Below are 14,294 nucleotides of genomic sequence, written 5' to 3'. Positions count from 1 at the left end.
TGAGGTCAGATGTCAGGGTAGGAGGGCTCCCCTTTCTGAGGACTAGGGGAGGGAGGGAGAGGGTAGGAGAGAAGGAGGAAGGGAGGGAGGGTGGGATTGGGAAGTGATGAGGAAAGGGCTACAATTGGCATGTAAAATCAACAACAACAACAACAACAGCAACAACAAAACAATTTACACCAAAAAGAAACCAGTTGTTATGTAAAATTAATATATACTAATAAAAACATCTCAGAGGAAAAAATTACCCATCATTTTGCTTTCTGCTGATTTCTTTTTTGAACTATAGTTTTAGTAATAGCCTTTCCCAAACTAAGGAGTTATTACAAAGTAGTGATTCTTAAAATTCATGCTCATCTTGTTGAAGCACCTCCAGACAGTTCTTTCACGGCACTGATTTCTTGGGATGTGTGTTTCTACCTTTTCATTACCATAGGCAGCCACTGTGCTCATTCCTGTAGCTCAAGGACAGGGCTGTATTGATGTTCTGCACGCAGGGACCTGTGCACCAGGACTGTGTGTCTGGAGGACAAAGGGATGGCGTCAATCATCCTGCTTTCTGTGCCAGTAACTAGAATTAATTATGAACCAATCGAATCTGTCGCAGCCAGTTGGTAAACTAATTGGTAATTTTAGCTGTATTTCTATATGTAGTTATCTGAATGGCTATAGCATTACTTTCAGAGCCACTTTTGTTCTGTTTCATCTTGCTTGACAAAATGGCCTTCATAGCTTCAGGGAGAAAGATGTGCATCAGTGACTGCGAGGCCGCTCCAGCAGCTCCTCTCTTCTGTTTGTATTCGCTCATTTGCAAACATGGCTCAGGTTACAGCTGCACACTACCATTCTGATCATTTTTGATAACCCTGAGCTAAACATTCCTTAAAAAATACTGTCTAACCATCAGATGTGCTTTCTCTCTGCCAACTAGTATCAGAAACATAGCTGCTATGATCTTGCAGTGTAAGTTTTTTTCAAGCAAAAGGGAAATCAGTTGAAATTTTCCAAAATAAATCATCCAAAATTAAATCTTTCTGTGCCCTAATGTAGGTAGTTTAAGTAGAATGAATTTAATTAGACAATTTGAGCTATATTAGTAGAATTGAGAGAAGGAAGCCGGCTAACTTTTTTAAATTTGTCCCTTTCCTGGTTGTAGAAGACTTTCATTACTAGTAATTTGGCACCAATGGCTACCTTTGAAAAGAATAAACAGTACTTCCTTGTTCAGACGTCTTTTAAAGTAGAATATTCCTTTTATGACTATTAAGGGTGGCACTTTATTTCATTTGTAAATAACTTGACAAATTAATTAATACTAGGTCTGACTTGTGAAGCGTTTCTCTGTGTGTACTTTTAAGATATTTACTATGGATTCTACAAAGTTAATCTAAACTTAGCTATGGAAAACTCTGTTATATAAATGGTGACCTGCATTCTCTGATACTTCTTGAGCTGCTTGGAAAGTCTTTATAGTAAAGTGAGCCTGGCATTTTAAAAAGTGTTTTTTTTATTTTGTGTTTATGAATGTTTGTCTGCATGCGTATATGTGAAATATATGCATACCTGGTGCTGGGAGATGCCAGCCTTAGATCTTCTGGAACTGTAGGTACAAATGGTTGTGAGCTGCCATTGGGCCTTGGTAGCTGAGTCCTAGTCCTCTGGAAGAACAAGTACTTTTACTTGCTGAGTTACCTCTAGAGCTTTGTGACTGAAATTTCTTATAGTGAGAATGCTATAGAATGGTAAATGTCTTTGTCTTATGCATTTAAATGACAGGTTTGGCTGGTGAAACAGTATTTACATATTTAGTTATGTATATGTATATTTCTTTATAGAGCAAAGGGCTATATTTAGTGGCTTGTACTTTACATTCATTTCTTACACAAAATAAAAACAGATTTAGATGCACAATAAACCCATTATAAAAGATTACTTTTGTGAGAGGTATAGAATATATTGTCAAAGTAGTTTAATTTTGGGTTATTTAAAGAAGAAAACTTAGGCCCTGGGAGATGGCTGAGAGGTTAGATGTTGTGCAAGCCAAGGACCTGAGTCAGCATTCCCAGCATCTGTATAGAAAGTCAGGCTTGGTGGCCTGCCTGTGTAAGCCCAGTGCTCAGAAGCAGAGACAAGAGAGTCCCTGGTTCCTGCTGGCCAACCATGTAGCCAGTCACTGACTCCTGTCGCAGTGAGAGAGCCTGCTTCAGAAAAATAAGATGTGTGATGAGAAGATGGCTTAGTGGGTAAGAGCATGTTTTAGTTACTGTTCTGCTGCTGTGAAGAGACACCATGGCAGCTTATAAAAGAAAGCATTGAATTGGGGACTTGCTTACATTTTCAAAGGGTGAATCCATGCGTGACTGTCATGGCAGGGATCATGGTAGCAGACAGGTGGCATGGTGCCGGGGCTGTAGCATAGAGCTTACATGAGAGATCTACAAAGAGGAGGCAGAGAGAGTGAGCCTGGGCCTAACATGGGCTTTTGAAACCTTGAAGCCCACCCACTGACAGTTCCTCCAAAGCAGTAAGAGTCCCAGTCCTTCCCAAACAGTCCACAGACTATCAAATGTATTAGCTGTTGTCATTCCTCACTCAGATGAGCTAATTAATAGTCACTACCTTATTTTTTTCTTTTTTGTGTATTAATAGCATAAAATTTATTTAATTCTCAGTATATATTACAGTGCTTTTAGCTGTAGACCTCATGCTTTACAGTAGACCATTAGGCTTCTATATATAACTAGAAAATTGTACTTTTTGTCCTGTAGTCTCCTCATTCCTTGTGTTTCTTGTCTATGGCAACCGTAATTCTGTTTCTTTGTATTGTGTTAGTTTCCCCCTACATGATACACTGCTTTCTCCTTTCATTTAGCTATTTTTCTTTGAGTAGTGTATTTTAGGTTCATCCATGTTGTTGTAAATGTTACAACCCCTCTTTTTAAGGCTGAACAATACCCTCCACCACTTCACAATTTCTGTATTCATCCATATAATGGTGCAGTGAACATGGGAGTGCAGCTATCCCCTCAAGGTGCTGATTTGACTCTGTGGATAGCTGCTCAACAGAGGGACAGCTAGGATATGTGGTGACTGTATTGGGAACTCTCTGAGGACTTTTCTACTGTTCTGTATAACTGCCTCACTAACAGAGTGTGAAGATTCTCTTTCCTTTTGCAGCCAACACTGTCCTTTTGATAGTACCAAGTCTACTAGGTGTCGGTGTGTTCCTTTGGGGTTGCAATTTGTATTGCACACAATTAATGCTGTTGATGACTTTCATTCATATATATATACACACATATATATACATACATATATGTACATATACGTGTGTGTATGTATGTGTGTGTATATATATATATATGCCATTTTTTATTTCCTTTGGGAAAAATATGTAGGTGCTTTGATTATTTTCTTCTTTTGCCCATTCTGAAATGAGGCTGTTTTTCCTTGCTGTTGAGTTTCTTTATTTCTTTACCTATTTTGAGAATTAGTCCTATGTCAGATATATATCATAACAGGTGTTTTTCCCAATCTGAAAGATACTTTGATTCTAGTAAATATTTCTTTTGTAGTGAAGAAGCGTTTTAGTTTTATGGAGTTGTTTTGCTTCTGTTTCTTGGGCTTCTGGAATGACGTAGATCACTGCCATAGTCAGCACCAAGGGGATTCCCCCCTGTGTTTTCTCCTAGGACTTTTACAATTTCAGTGTTTTTCTATGGTGAAGACAAGGGACTGTTTTTATTCTTTTGCATGTGGTTATTTATTTTTCCTAACACCATTTATTGATGATGCTATCTTTGACATGCTTGTCAAAAAGTTAGTTTCAATACGTATTTATTTTTTTATAGTCTGTTCTGTTTTATAAAGTTTATATGTATGGTTTATGTTAGTACTGGACTTGTTTATTATAATTTTGTAAATAATTTGAAATAGGAAGTATGTTGTCTTCATTTGTTTGTCCTCTCAGGATTGCTTTGACCATTTCAGATATTTTTGTTGTTTATTCCATATGAATTTTACAGTTGTGGAACTATTTCTATGAAAAATGCAATGGGATTTTTGGAAAGGGATTGCATTGAATATGTATATTGCTTTGGAGAGTATGAATATTTTAAAGTGGTAATACACACATAAATTATATTTAATTCTATGTATTCTGAGAATTTTCAAGTTATTTATACTTTAAATCCATTAATGTCTAAGAGTAAACATTGCAAAAATTTCTGTCTTATGTTTTTTTTGTTAGAATGTGGCCTATCTTGGTGAATATTCTATATGAGTTCTAAAAAACAGTGTATTTTGACATTGCTAAATGCTCTTCATATGTCAGTAATTATATAGTTGAGTAGTGACGCTGTGAAGGTTGCCTTTGTACTTACTGGCTTACTACCTGTGTGGTCTGTACTTTTCTGGTGGGTGTTGAGCTCTGCAAATATTGTCTATTTCTTCTTACAATTATGTTGGTTAAAAAAATGTAAGTCTGTGTGTTTGTGGGGGTGGGGATTGGAGGAGTCTGATGAGCCACTTGCTCCTCCTTCAGGTTGAGTTTGGCTGTCTGCATTACAGCAAGCAAATGGTGAGGGTAGTGGTCCATCTTGAGTGTTTCTCTGGCTCCCAGAAATGCTCCCAAGGGTACTTTGTTGTTCATACCCAGGGTGAATGAATCTAGGAAGTCCTGAGGATCTCCTGTCTTGACCCTGCTCTATGTTTTATTTTTTTATGCTTTTAACTGTAATTTTACATTATTCCATTTACTTAGTAGTTTGGTTATTTTATTTATTATAACTGTTTTTAGTGGCTAGAATTTGCAGTATATATTTATGAATACTTCTTTCACATAATATTATTCTAGTTTATATAGTAAGTCATATTAAAATTTTTTTAAATTCTTCATTTCATTCTCTTATATTACTTTGTTTTATTTAATACATAATAAAACACAGGTAGAGGCTGAAGAGATGGCTCAGTTCGTTTTTTTAAAAATTTGTTTATTTATTTTATCTATGAGTGCTCTATCTGCATGTACACCTGCATGTTAGAAGAGGGCATTAGATACCTTATAGATGGTTGTGAGCCACCATATGGTTGCTAGGAACTGAACTTGGGACCTCTTGAAGAGCAGACAGTGCTCTTAATGGCTGAGCCATCTCTCCAACACCTGGCTCAGTTCCTCAGAGCACCGACTGCTCTTCCAGAGGACCTGAGTCAGTTCCCATAACCTGTGTGGTGGCTTGTAACTGTTTGTAGCTCCAGTTCCAGGGATCTAACACCCTCTTCCGGCCCCTGTTGATATCAGTCACACATGTGATGCACAGACATGCATGCAGGCAAAACATTCGTACATCTAATATAATAATTTTAAAAATCCTTTGAAAAGAACCCACAGGTATACTTACAGAATACAATGTTGATTTTTTTTATTTTGTAAAAAGCTGTTATCTGCTAAACCCATTAATAAGAATAAGAGTTTCCTTTCACTTTCAATTATTTGATATTGTACATTTCTTTATGTACAGCTATGTATTGGACCTCTGTTATTTTCTTTGCAAAACTTAATTTTTTGGGGCCTTTTTTTTTTTTGCAAGTTTTTCAAAGATGGTTTCTCTGTGTAGCCTTGGCTGTTCTGGACTCCTTTGTAGACCAGGCTGGCCTCGAACTAACAGTGATCTGCCTGCCTCTGCCTCCCGAGTGCTGGGAGTAAAGGCTTGCACCACCACACCAGCTTTGGTATCTGTTTTTAAACATCTGTTTAAGTCCAATGTTCTAGAAGGATAGAATGGGTAACTCAGACCAGTTATCCCACCGAGGACAGAGTCTAGCTGAATTGTAACAAATCTTGGGAAAGATTTAGAGTAGTTAAGGAGTTTTATATCTAAGCAGTTATAGAGGCTTGACCCAGAAAATACTCTGAATGGAGAAGCTCAGGAGAACATTTCAGCTTAATTTATTTGTTGAAGAAGATATTGTGGTAGAAATAAGAAACACAAATGTGAATAATAATAAAAATAATAAAGATGGAGTAGAAACAGGGTCATACTGAATAGGAACTTTTTAGAATTAAAATATAGGGATGTTAAGTTGTTTTAGAAGGTATTAGTACTTGCTGTCCAAGCCTGGCAACCCAAGTTTGATTCCTGGAACTCAGATAAAGGAAGGACAGAAGGAAAGTTCCTCAGCCTGATAATGAGTCTATGTAAGAAATCCAAACAAAAATTGTATTTAATGGTGTAAGCGTGAAAGCTTTCCTCTGTCAGCAATCAGGAAGTTGTGGCTCCTCTTGGTAGTTGTACTCAGTGTTACACTGGAGTCACTGCTTACCCTGGAGGAAAGCTGATGTGGGTGGAGCTTGGAAGGGTACCTCAGGGAACGTTCAGATCAGGGTTATATGCCATGAGTGGTGTTTGTAAGGTCTTTGTAGTGACTTAGATGCTTGTGTGTTTGATGGTGTTCACATGATTTTTTCCTTAACAATTTACATGTATAATTTGTGCTTTTTTGTATAGGAACTGCATAATAAAAGTATTAAAATGATTGCTACTCACTAAGGCCTTAAGAAGATGTATTAGTGCTATTTCTTGGTCTTTAAGCTCTGAACTTAAAGTACTTTACAGTATCTTACCAGGACTTAAAGTACTGTGCATTATCCTACCAACTGAATAAAAAACAAGCAACAATTCCAAAAGAACAAAAATTACATCAGTAGACTATGTCTTCTTTAGTGAATGTAAATGTAAACATTATTAACCTGAAAGCCCTTCACTTTGGTAATTTTTCCTAAAGCTTTTTTTTCACAGAATAGTATTTAATGTTTGTTCTTTAAATTAGGAGGTGTTAATGATGCTGGATTACTATGTAAGAGATTTCAAAGCATTGATTGACTGGATTCAACTTCAGGAAAAGTTAGAGAAGACAGATGCTCAAAGCAGGTAATGAACTCTGGTATTTGTATTTGTAGTAACCTTAGTTTTAACAGCAAGCATTGAAATTGACAGTGGAAAGCAGAGTTAACACCAGCTTAATTTGAAACTTGTAACAATTTAATATTTCTCATTTGGCTCAGTTACAAATATTTATTGTTTATGCACCTGCCATATTATTTAGTACAGAAATTAAATTGCTACATATGACACATAGATTTTGTCATTTAATAGTATAACAAAATGGAGCCTATACACAATGTTACGTATGGGTGATGTGATTTTGGGGTGGTGGATCATTGGCATTTAAGACAAAGACAAGAAGTCAAACAGTTATGTAGGTGTAGGAAATATCCGAAATAAGGGCAATCTCTGAGAAGGTGTAATACATTTTCTCATTGTGGGAAGCAGTGAGGAACTTGATTGTCTTTCTGTTTCTCTGTATACATTTACTCGCTACTAGAATGCCACATCAAGATTTCATTTTGCTACAACTTTAAAATCTAAAAAGCCTAATTATATATGCTAATTATTATACTATAGTTAACTATTCAATGTTCTCTTTACATCACTTCAAGTTATTTCTTAGACTAAAGGTAGTTAAAGCACACAAGAATACTTGCGACTCATTGATTTTTTTTTTTGAGCAAAAACAATCATGTATATTCATGAGATGTCATTCATGTAACATTCTAACTACACAAATTCCTTAAAAATTACTAGTGACAAGGTAGGAAATGCAAGGAGAGAAACACGTCTCAAACTCCTATCAGTATTGTATGTAAGTTGTTTACCATTATTGTGGTACTGTTTATCCTAGCATTCAGTAGCTTTCTTAGCCTACTGCATTAAAGTACCAGCTGAACAGGACAGAATGTGAGTATGAATTATGCTTCAGTACCAACATTTTGTGTGTGTGTGTGTGCACGTGCGCGCGTGTGTGTGTGTCTATCTGATAAGCATTTATATAGGTATATTTTAAATAAATATTTTGAAGTAAAGTTAAAAACTACCAAAAAATATTGACTCACTTGATTTAACAAGAATAAACCTATATGTAAGTTTATAATGTAAAGAATTCTTACAACAGCAGTAATAAAACATGAATAGCCTTGATAATCATGATAGCAGCAATAAACTTTCTTAAATCATTTGGAAAATGACACAAATTCTAATAGAAACAGTGAGCCAAAGATACTAATATGTAAACTTCAAAAGAAAAAAATGAAATGTCAGTAACATGTTATTCTTACTAGATATGGTAATAAACATACACAATTAAAAAAGAAAACAAAGACATTGTACTGTTTTGTTAATAAATAAAATTAAAAAAAAGATATCAAGTGTTGAATGGAAATAAACATCTTTTGTCTGATCGGGCTATAATTTCTTTCAGAAAGGTGATTTGGTTATAACTTATCCAAATATCTTATCTGAATTTTCTTGTTTTCTATCAGTAATCAGTTTTTTTTTTTTTGGAGTGAGGGGATAAAGTATCTTAGGAGTGTATCACATGGAAAGTAAGCTGTAGAGAGAGTGGATGGAATGCTAGGCTTTGAATATAGGATGTTGCTTAGGAAACCTTTCAGTAGGCCACGTATCCAGTCAGCTGATTGTGGGACACAGATAAAGAGGAACAGAAGGTCGTTTACACTCCTTAGCTTCTCCAGTCAAGAGCAATGGCATCTTCATGTTTCTGCTCTATGGTGACTAAAAGGGAGAGATTTCATGTTTTCTTACGTGTTCTTCTTTTAACCCTCACTGTTTCCTTTGGTTTGATTCTTTTCTCACAAACCTAATTCTCTAGGATACCTGACAAAATAACCTGAATTAGTACTATTGCTTTAATTTCTTTTTCTGAGTGTATGGAGAAACTTGTAAATTGTAACAGGTTTATCTGAGTTGGGTATGGTGGTGTACACTTTTAATCTCAGTACTCAGGAGATGGAGGCAGGAGCATCTCTGACTTCAAGGCCAGCCTGATCTACAAAGCAAGTTCCTGGCCAGCCTGGCCTACATAATGTGCCTTGTTTCAAACTAGCAAAAAAGAGGTACATTTCATGTCTTCTGTAACCCATGGCTTTATTGAGGGAAATAGTGCTTGTTGTTGTTTCACTGTATGGAAAATTCTGGACCATGAACCATCAGAGCAATTGCTCACTTGTTAGTGTGGTACCTTCCTGGTAAGCACAGTTGCAGGCAGAAGTTAGAATTTGACCTTTTAAAAACATTCATTAATATCCAGAAGGATAGATTAGTTTGTTTCTCCTTCTCTCCATTAAAGCAATGTACTATATGTTCTGAATTATCAGACCAACCTCACTGGCATGGGAAGTAAAGAAGATGTCTCCAGGACGTCATGTGATTCCAAGCCCATCAACAGATAGAATGAATGCAACGTCAACTGCAAGAAGAAGCTTAAATTTTGGGTGAGATTAAAATACTCATAGTATAATAAAACCAGTATTTCAAGAGAAAAATATTCATAGCTATCAATCCCATAAAAAACCATCTATCATTTCCAGGAAGTGCTCAACAATTTCTGCTCAGAACTCCACACACATATGCATACCCACATGTGCACATGCACAAGCCCAAACACAAAGCAACAAATGACTGTGAGTGCTCAACTCTAAATCAGTGTCTTCCACCCTCTAGGCTCAAGGAATATTACAGAAGAGGGGCCAGAAAAGAATCTAAGAGTTGGAGGATTGGGAGGAATGCTGTAAAATTCTATCCTTCAGCTCATGACATGTCATGACAATTGCATTCATGAATGCATAGCTGTTGTGGTTACTTATACAAGATGCTGCACAAGATCAAGCCAGCCAAATCGCAGCATGGAGAGGGTTCATAGGTCCTGTCTTGAAGCTGAGAAGCTATTGGACATTGATGGCATCAGGGGAGTGATAGTTATTTTGGCCATCGGTAGGTTGCCCCATGGCTCAGTGGACGGCCCCACACTCATGCATGTATGAGCAGTACGCGTGGATAGAATAGGATATTAGAAAAAAGGTCATGAAGTTTGCAGGCAGGACGTGTTTTGGGGAGGGTGTTGGATGAAGGTAGAGGGAGAAAATGGAGGTGGATATGATCGTGATATAATGCATACATATATAAAATTACCAAGGACTAAATTAAAAAATTTTAACTATATGAATAAATAAATAAATATAAAATATAGGTAGTAGAAAATTTTAGTGTATAAAATAATTATAAAACAATATGGCTGATAGGCTTATAATATATAAGTATATAATTTTAATGAAAATAACACAATGTATGGTATATATTAGACCTTTGATTATGAAAGAAATGGCTAGATCATGACACCAATAATTAAGCATGAAACATGTAAACATATTTTACTCTTTGGCAATTTTTTCTGAACAGCTTAATATTACTTTTCCTGAATTATTGTTTTATGTTTTTAATTTAGTTGTTGAGAATTTCATATAGTATATTTTGATCAAATTCTTTTCCTCCTTCATTTCTTCCCAGATTCTTCCTCCGTCTGCCCACCCACATGGTCTTTCTCCCTTAAAACCAAAACAAACAAACAACCCCCCCCAACACACACGAGTCAGTTTTATGTTGGCCAGCTATTCCTGTAAGATTGAGGTCTGCCCTGCAGTGTGGTTAATAGACCTACTAACACTCTACTGAAGAAAACCTATTTTCTCTCTTTCAGAAGCTATCAATTGCAAATAACTTCTTGGATAGAGGTGGTATTTTTACCCACTTCTCTTCCATCATGTTGGGATTTTGTCTGTCTTGAATTTGTACAGATCTTAGCATGTTGTCACAGTCTCTGTGAGTTCATATGTGCATCAGCCTTGTCGTGTCTGGAAAATGCTGTTTCCTTGAAGTTACCTGCCACCTCAGGCTCTTATATATGTCCACTTCCTCTTCTGCATAGATCTCTGAGCTTTGAGGGTGGAGTTAGGTGAAGGCGTCCCATTTAGGGTTGATTGAGCTAGAGTCCCTCTGCACATGGTCTAGGTGTGGGTGTATATTAATCGCAATCTCCTACAAGGAACAGCTTCCCTGATGAAGGTTGAGTGCTGCTGAATATAGCAGTGTGTCATTAAGAGTCACGGTACGACCCTGTTCCTGAATCTACTACGTATTTTTGTCATCAAACATGAAGAAATCAAGCTGGAGCTCAACTGGGAGTTTTCTTTACCCCTGATGACTAGTATTTATGGTGCTAGGACTACACATATGGCCAAAACTTTAAAGCAGTGTTTCTCAACCTTCCTAATGCTGTGACCCTGTAATATAGTTCTCAGGCTGCGGTGACCCCAGCCATAAAATTATTTTTATTGCTACTTAATAACTGTAACTTTTCTACTACTGTAAATCATAATGTAAATATCTGTGTTTTCTGATGGCCTTAGCTATCCCTGTGAAAGTGTTCTTCCGCTTCCACAGGGGTTGCGACCCACAGGTTGAGAACTGTTGCTGCCCTAGGTTCTGTCACACTGACAGCAGAGGAGAGCGCCTCAGTTCACATGTCTTTGAATTTGCTGAGGCTTGTTCTAGTAGCTCAAACTTGCTCTTGAGTCTTCCTGATACTTTTTATAATTTCAGTTATACTATTATTCAACTCTAGACTATCTTTGTAGTTCTTTTATATGTTTATTTTTCCTTACTGATATTATTTACATGGTGGTCTTTTTTAAAATTTCAATTTATTCTTCTTTTATATATTAGATCCTGATTGGTTTGCCCTCCCTCCTCTCCTCCCATTCTACCAACACCTCGATTCCCCCACCCTCCTTAGTTTCTCTTTAGAAAAGAACCTCCCATGGATATCAACCAAACATGACATATTATGTTACAATAAAACTAGGCACCACCCCTTTTATTAAGGCTGGGCTGGGTGACCCAGTATGAGGAAACGGGTCCCAAAAGCAGGCAAGGAGTCAGAGCCCCTGCTACCAGTGTTAGGAGTCCTGTAAAAAGACCAAGCTACACAACTGTAACATATATGCCGAGGTCCTAGGTCAGACCCACAGACCTGATAGATCTCATCGGCTGCCTGTAGTAATTGCTTTACTTAGCTCGTGCCACTTGGGTTATGCTTTACTAACTGAAATGTTAGTTATAAAGTTTGGGTTTTGTTCATTATTTTAACTCAAAATTTAAATAGTAAGTAAACCATTTAGTATGTATACAACAGAGTCACTTTTTCTGAAGGAAAAAAGAAAGAAAGAAAGAAAGAAAGAAAGAAAGAAAGAAAGAAAGAAAGATTTTGAGAGTTCTTAAAGCCATGGGCCCCAGGGAAGGGAAAAGGTAGGAGGGAAGAGTAGAATGTGTCTCCTTACCCACAATAAGTTTTCTTTGCCTATTACACCAGAGGAAAAGAAGGCTGGAAGCTACCCTGACCCCAGCCAGCTAGCAGTACACCATGTCAGTGCACTGAGATTCAGGACCTAATTTTGGTTATGGACATGTTCGGACCAGCATAGGGAGAGGAAGGCTATCACTGTTAGGTTGTATTTGAACCAAAGAAAAACTTGAGTCCTTTAGTGGTCTCAGCCCTGGCGTGTCTTCAGACATGAGGAGCCTATAATGCTTTCCAATACAGTTACTTTCCTTCTGTCACAATTCTTATAGACAAAGAATTCCATGCTAAGCTGGCAACAGATTGTTGATAAATGTGAGCTATTGAAGTGTAGATGCAGTGCATAGGATAACTATGAAGATTTGAGAAATACAGCTTTAGATAATAGTACTGATTTTTAAGGAGCCAGAATTGAATGCTGCCAATGTTGCGTCATGTTTGTGGTTTATGAAAGAAGCACACACAGAGAAGAAGGAACAGTTTTAGTAGTGCCTGTGTCAAGAAAGACTTGTTAACATACATTGCTACTTATAAAGTGAATAATGGAGGAAAGATTTCGGTGTTTATATATAATGCTATGATTTCACAATAATTACTTCGATATTTAATTTATTGTATGTGTTTACTTTTCTCAATAGGAATTTACCTGGTGCAGTAACTGCCCCATGTCTGGCTCCCACAGGTGTCAGTTGGGCAGACAAGGTAAAGGCGCATCATACTGGTTCTGCCACTCCTGATGGAACACCTGCTCAGCCCTGTGTGCCAGTGACAGTGCAGAAGACTTCCCGCAAAAGTGGCAAGTGGTTTTGAGTTACCCTTTTAAAAATTTTTATTTATTCATGTTTTATTTGCCTGTAGTTATAAAGAGATTCTTATAATTTTAAAAATGTGGTCCTGCTGGGTGGTGGTAACACACACCTTTAATCCCAGCACCCTGGAGGCAGAAGCAGGTGAATCTCTGTGAGTTTGAGGCCAGTCTGCTCTACAGAGTGAGTTCTAGGACAACCAGGTCTGTTACATGGTGAAGTCCTGTCTCAACCCCCCTCCAAAAGACCTAAAACAAACCAACCACCCCCCAAATAACACACACAAAAGACTAAACTTGACCTTAATATGTTTAATTATTTATATTTTAGCCTTACCTGTCTCATACTGATTTCTCTTAGTTTAAAATCATAAAATACAGGTTTGCTCAGTGTAGTAACTCATTAGTAGAATACTTCCTAGCATATGGGATATCCTGAGTTGACTCCTAGGTATTTCTTTTTTGTTACTACAGATGTACTTCATTTAATTTTTCCATTTTGATCTCTGTCATGTGGGCTCATTTTAAACATTATTACTTCCTTTTAACTAATATATTGTCCTTGACTTCTTTGTATAAGCCGACTTGTAGCAAATTGGTAATAGGCAAGAATTCTATACTATTCTCTCTCTTTGACTGTGAGCCTGGCCTTTAACGGTTGAGCCATCTTTCCAGCCATATTATCTTTTTTGTTTTTGTAGCCTAATATCAGAGGATGTGTGCTTTTTAAACAAAAGAAGTTTATTTAGCCACAGTTTCAGAGAGGGGAAAAAAATCTAAGATTGGTTGGCTCCATCAATTCAATGCTTAGACAGATGTTGCAAATAAAATTTTATAATATTCGAAATACTGAAAGAGAATTAACTTATACTCCAGAGATCATGGCTAACTAAATTACTCATTAAAAGAAGAGATTCCTATACTTTTAAACTTCAAGGTGTCAAAAAAGATTGCATTCCTCAGACTCAGTTACTACTAGAAAACAAACAAACAAAAACAGCAAAACAGCACAGAGAGCCAAAGATAATAAATTGGCGATGACAGTATCAGGCTGAGAGCAAATAGTCCAGACTTTTTTTTTTTTTTAATGATCACAGTGCTCTAGAAGTGAAGAATTCAGGAAGACGTTAATATTAAGAAATATAAAATTAGCTAGGTGTGTTAGCATGCACCCTGGGGGAATGGGAGGAAGACCATGAATTTGAGGCTAGTTAGATTT

At 36.9% G+C, this 14,294-nt stretch overlaps 1 protein-coding gene across 3 annotated transcripts in view; it reads left to right on the top strand.

Moving 5' to 3' along the window:
• SCAPER (S-phase cyclin A associated protein in the ER) overlaps positions 1 to 14,294 on the top strand; it is a 324,408-nt gene that overhangs the window by 38,015 nt on the left and 272,099 nt on the right. For all 3 annotated transcript variants that reach the window (XM_084782519.1, XM_084782517.1, XM_084782518.1), the window contains exons 6-8: positions 6,829 to 6,929; positions 9,233 to 9,349; positions 12,909 to 13,066. In XM_084782519.1, coding sequence (XP_084638645.1) covers positions 6,829 to 6,929; positions 9,233 to 9,349; positions 12,909 to 13,066 — 376 coding nt within the window. The remainder of the gene's footprint in view (positions 1 to 6,828; positions 6,930 to 9,232; positions 9,350 to 12,908; positions 13,067 to 14,294) is intronic.

Source organism: Acomys minous, assembly GCF_964271855.1.
Source record: "Acomys minous genome assembly, chromosome: 5".
NCBI classification, from domain to species: domain Eukaryota; kingdom Metazoa; phylum Chordata; class Mammalia; order Rodentia; family Muridae; genus Acomys; species Acomys minous.
The sequence above is the reverse complement of the archived record's forward strand: the minus strand, read 5'-3'. Positions and strand labels throughout refer to the sequence as shown.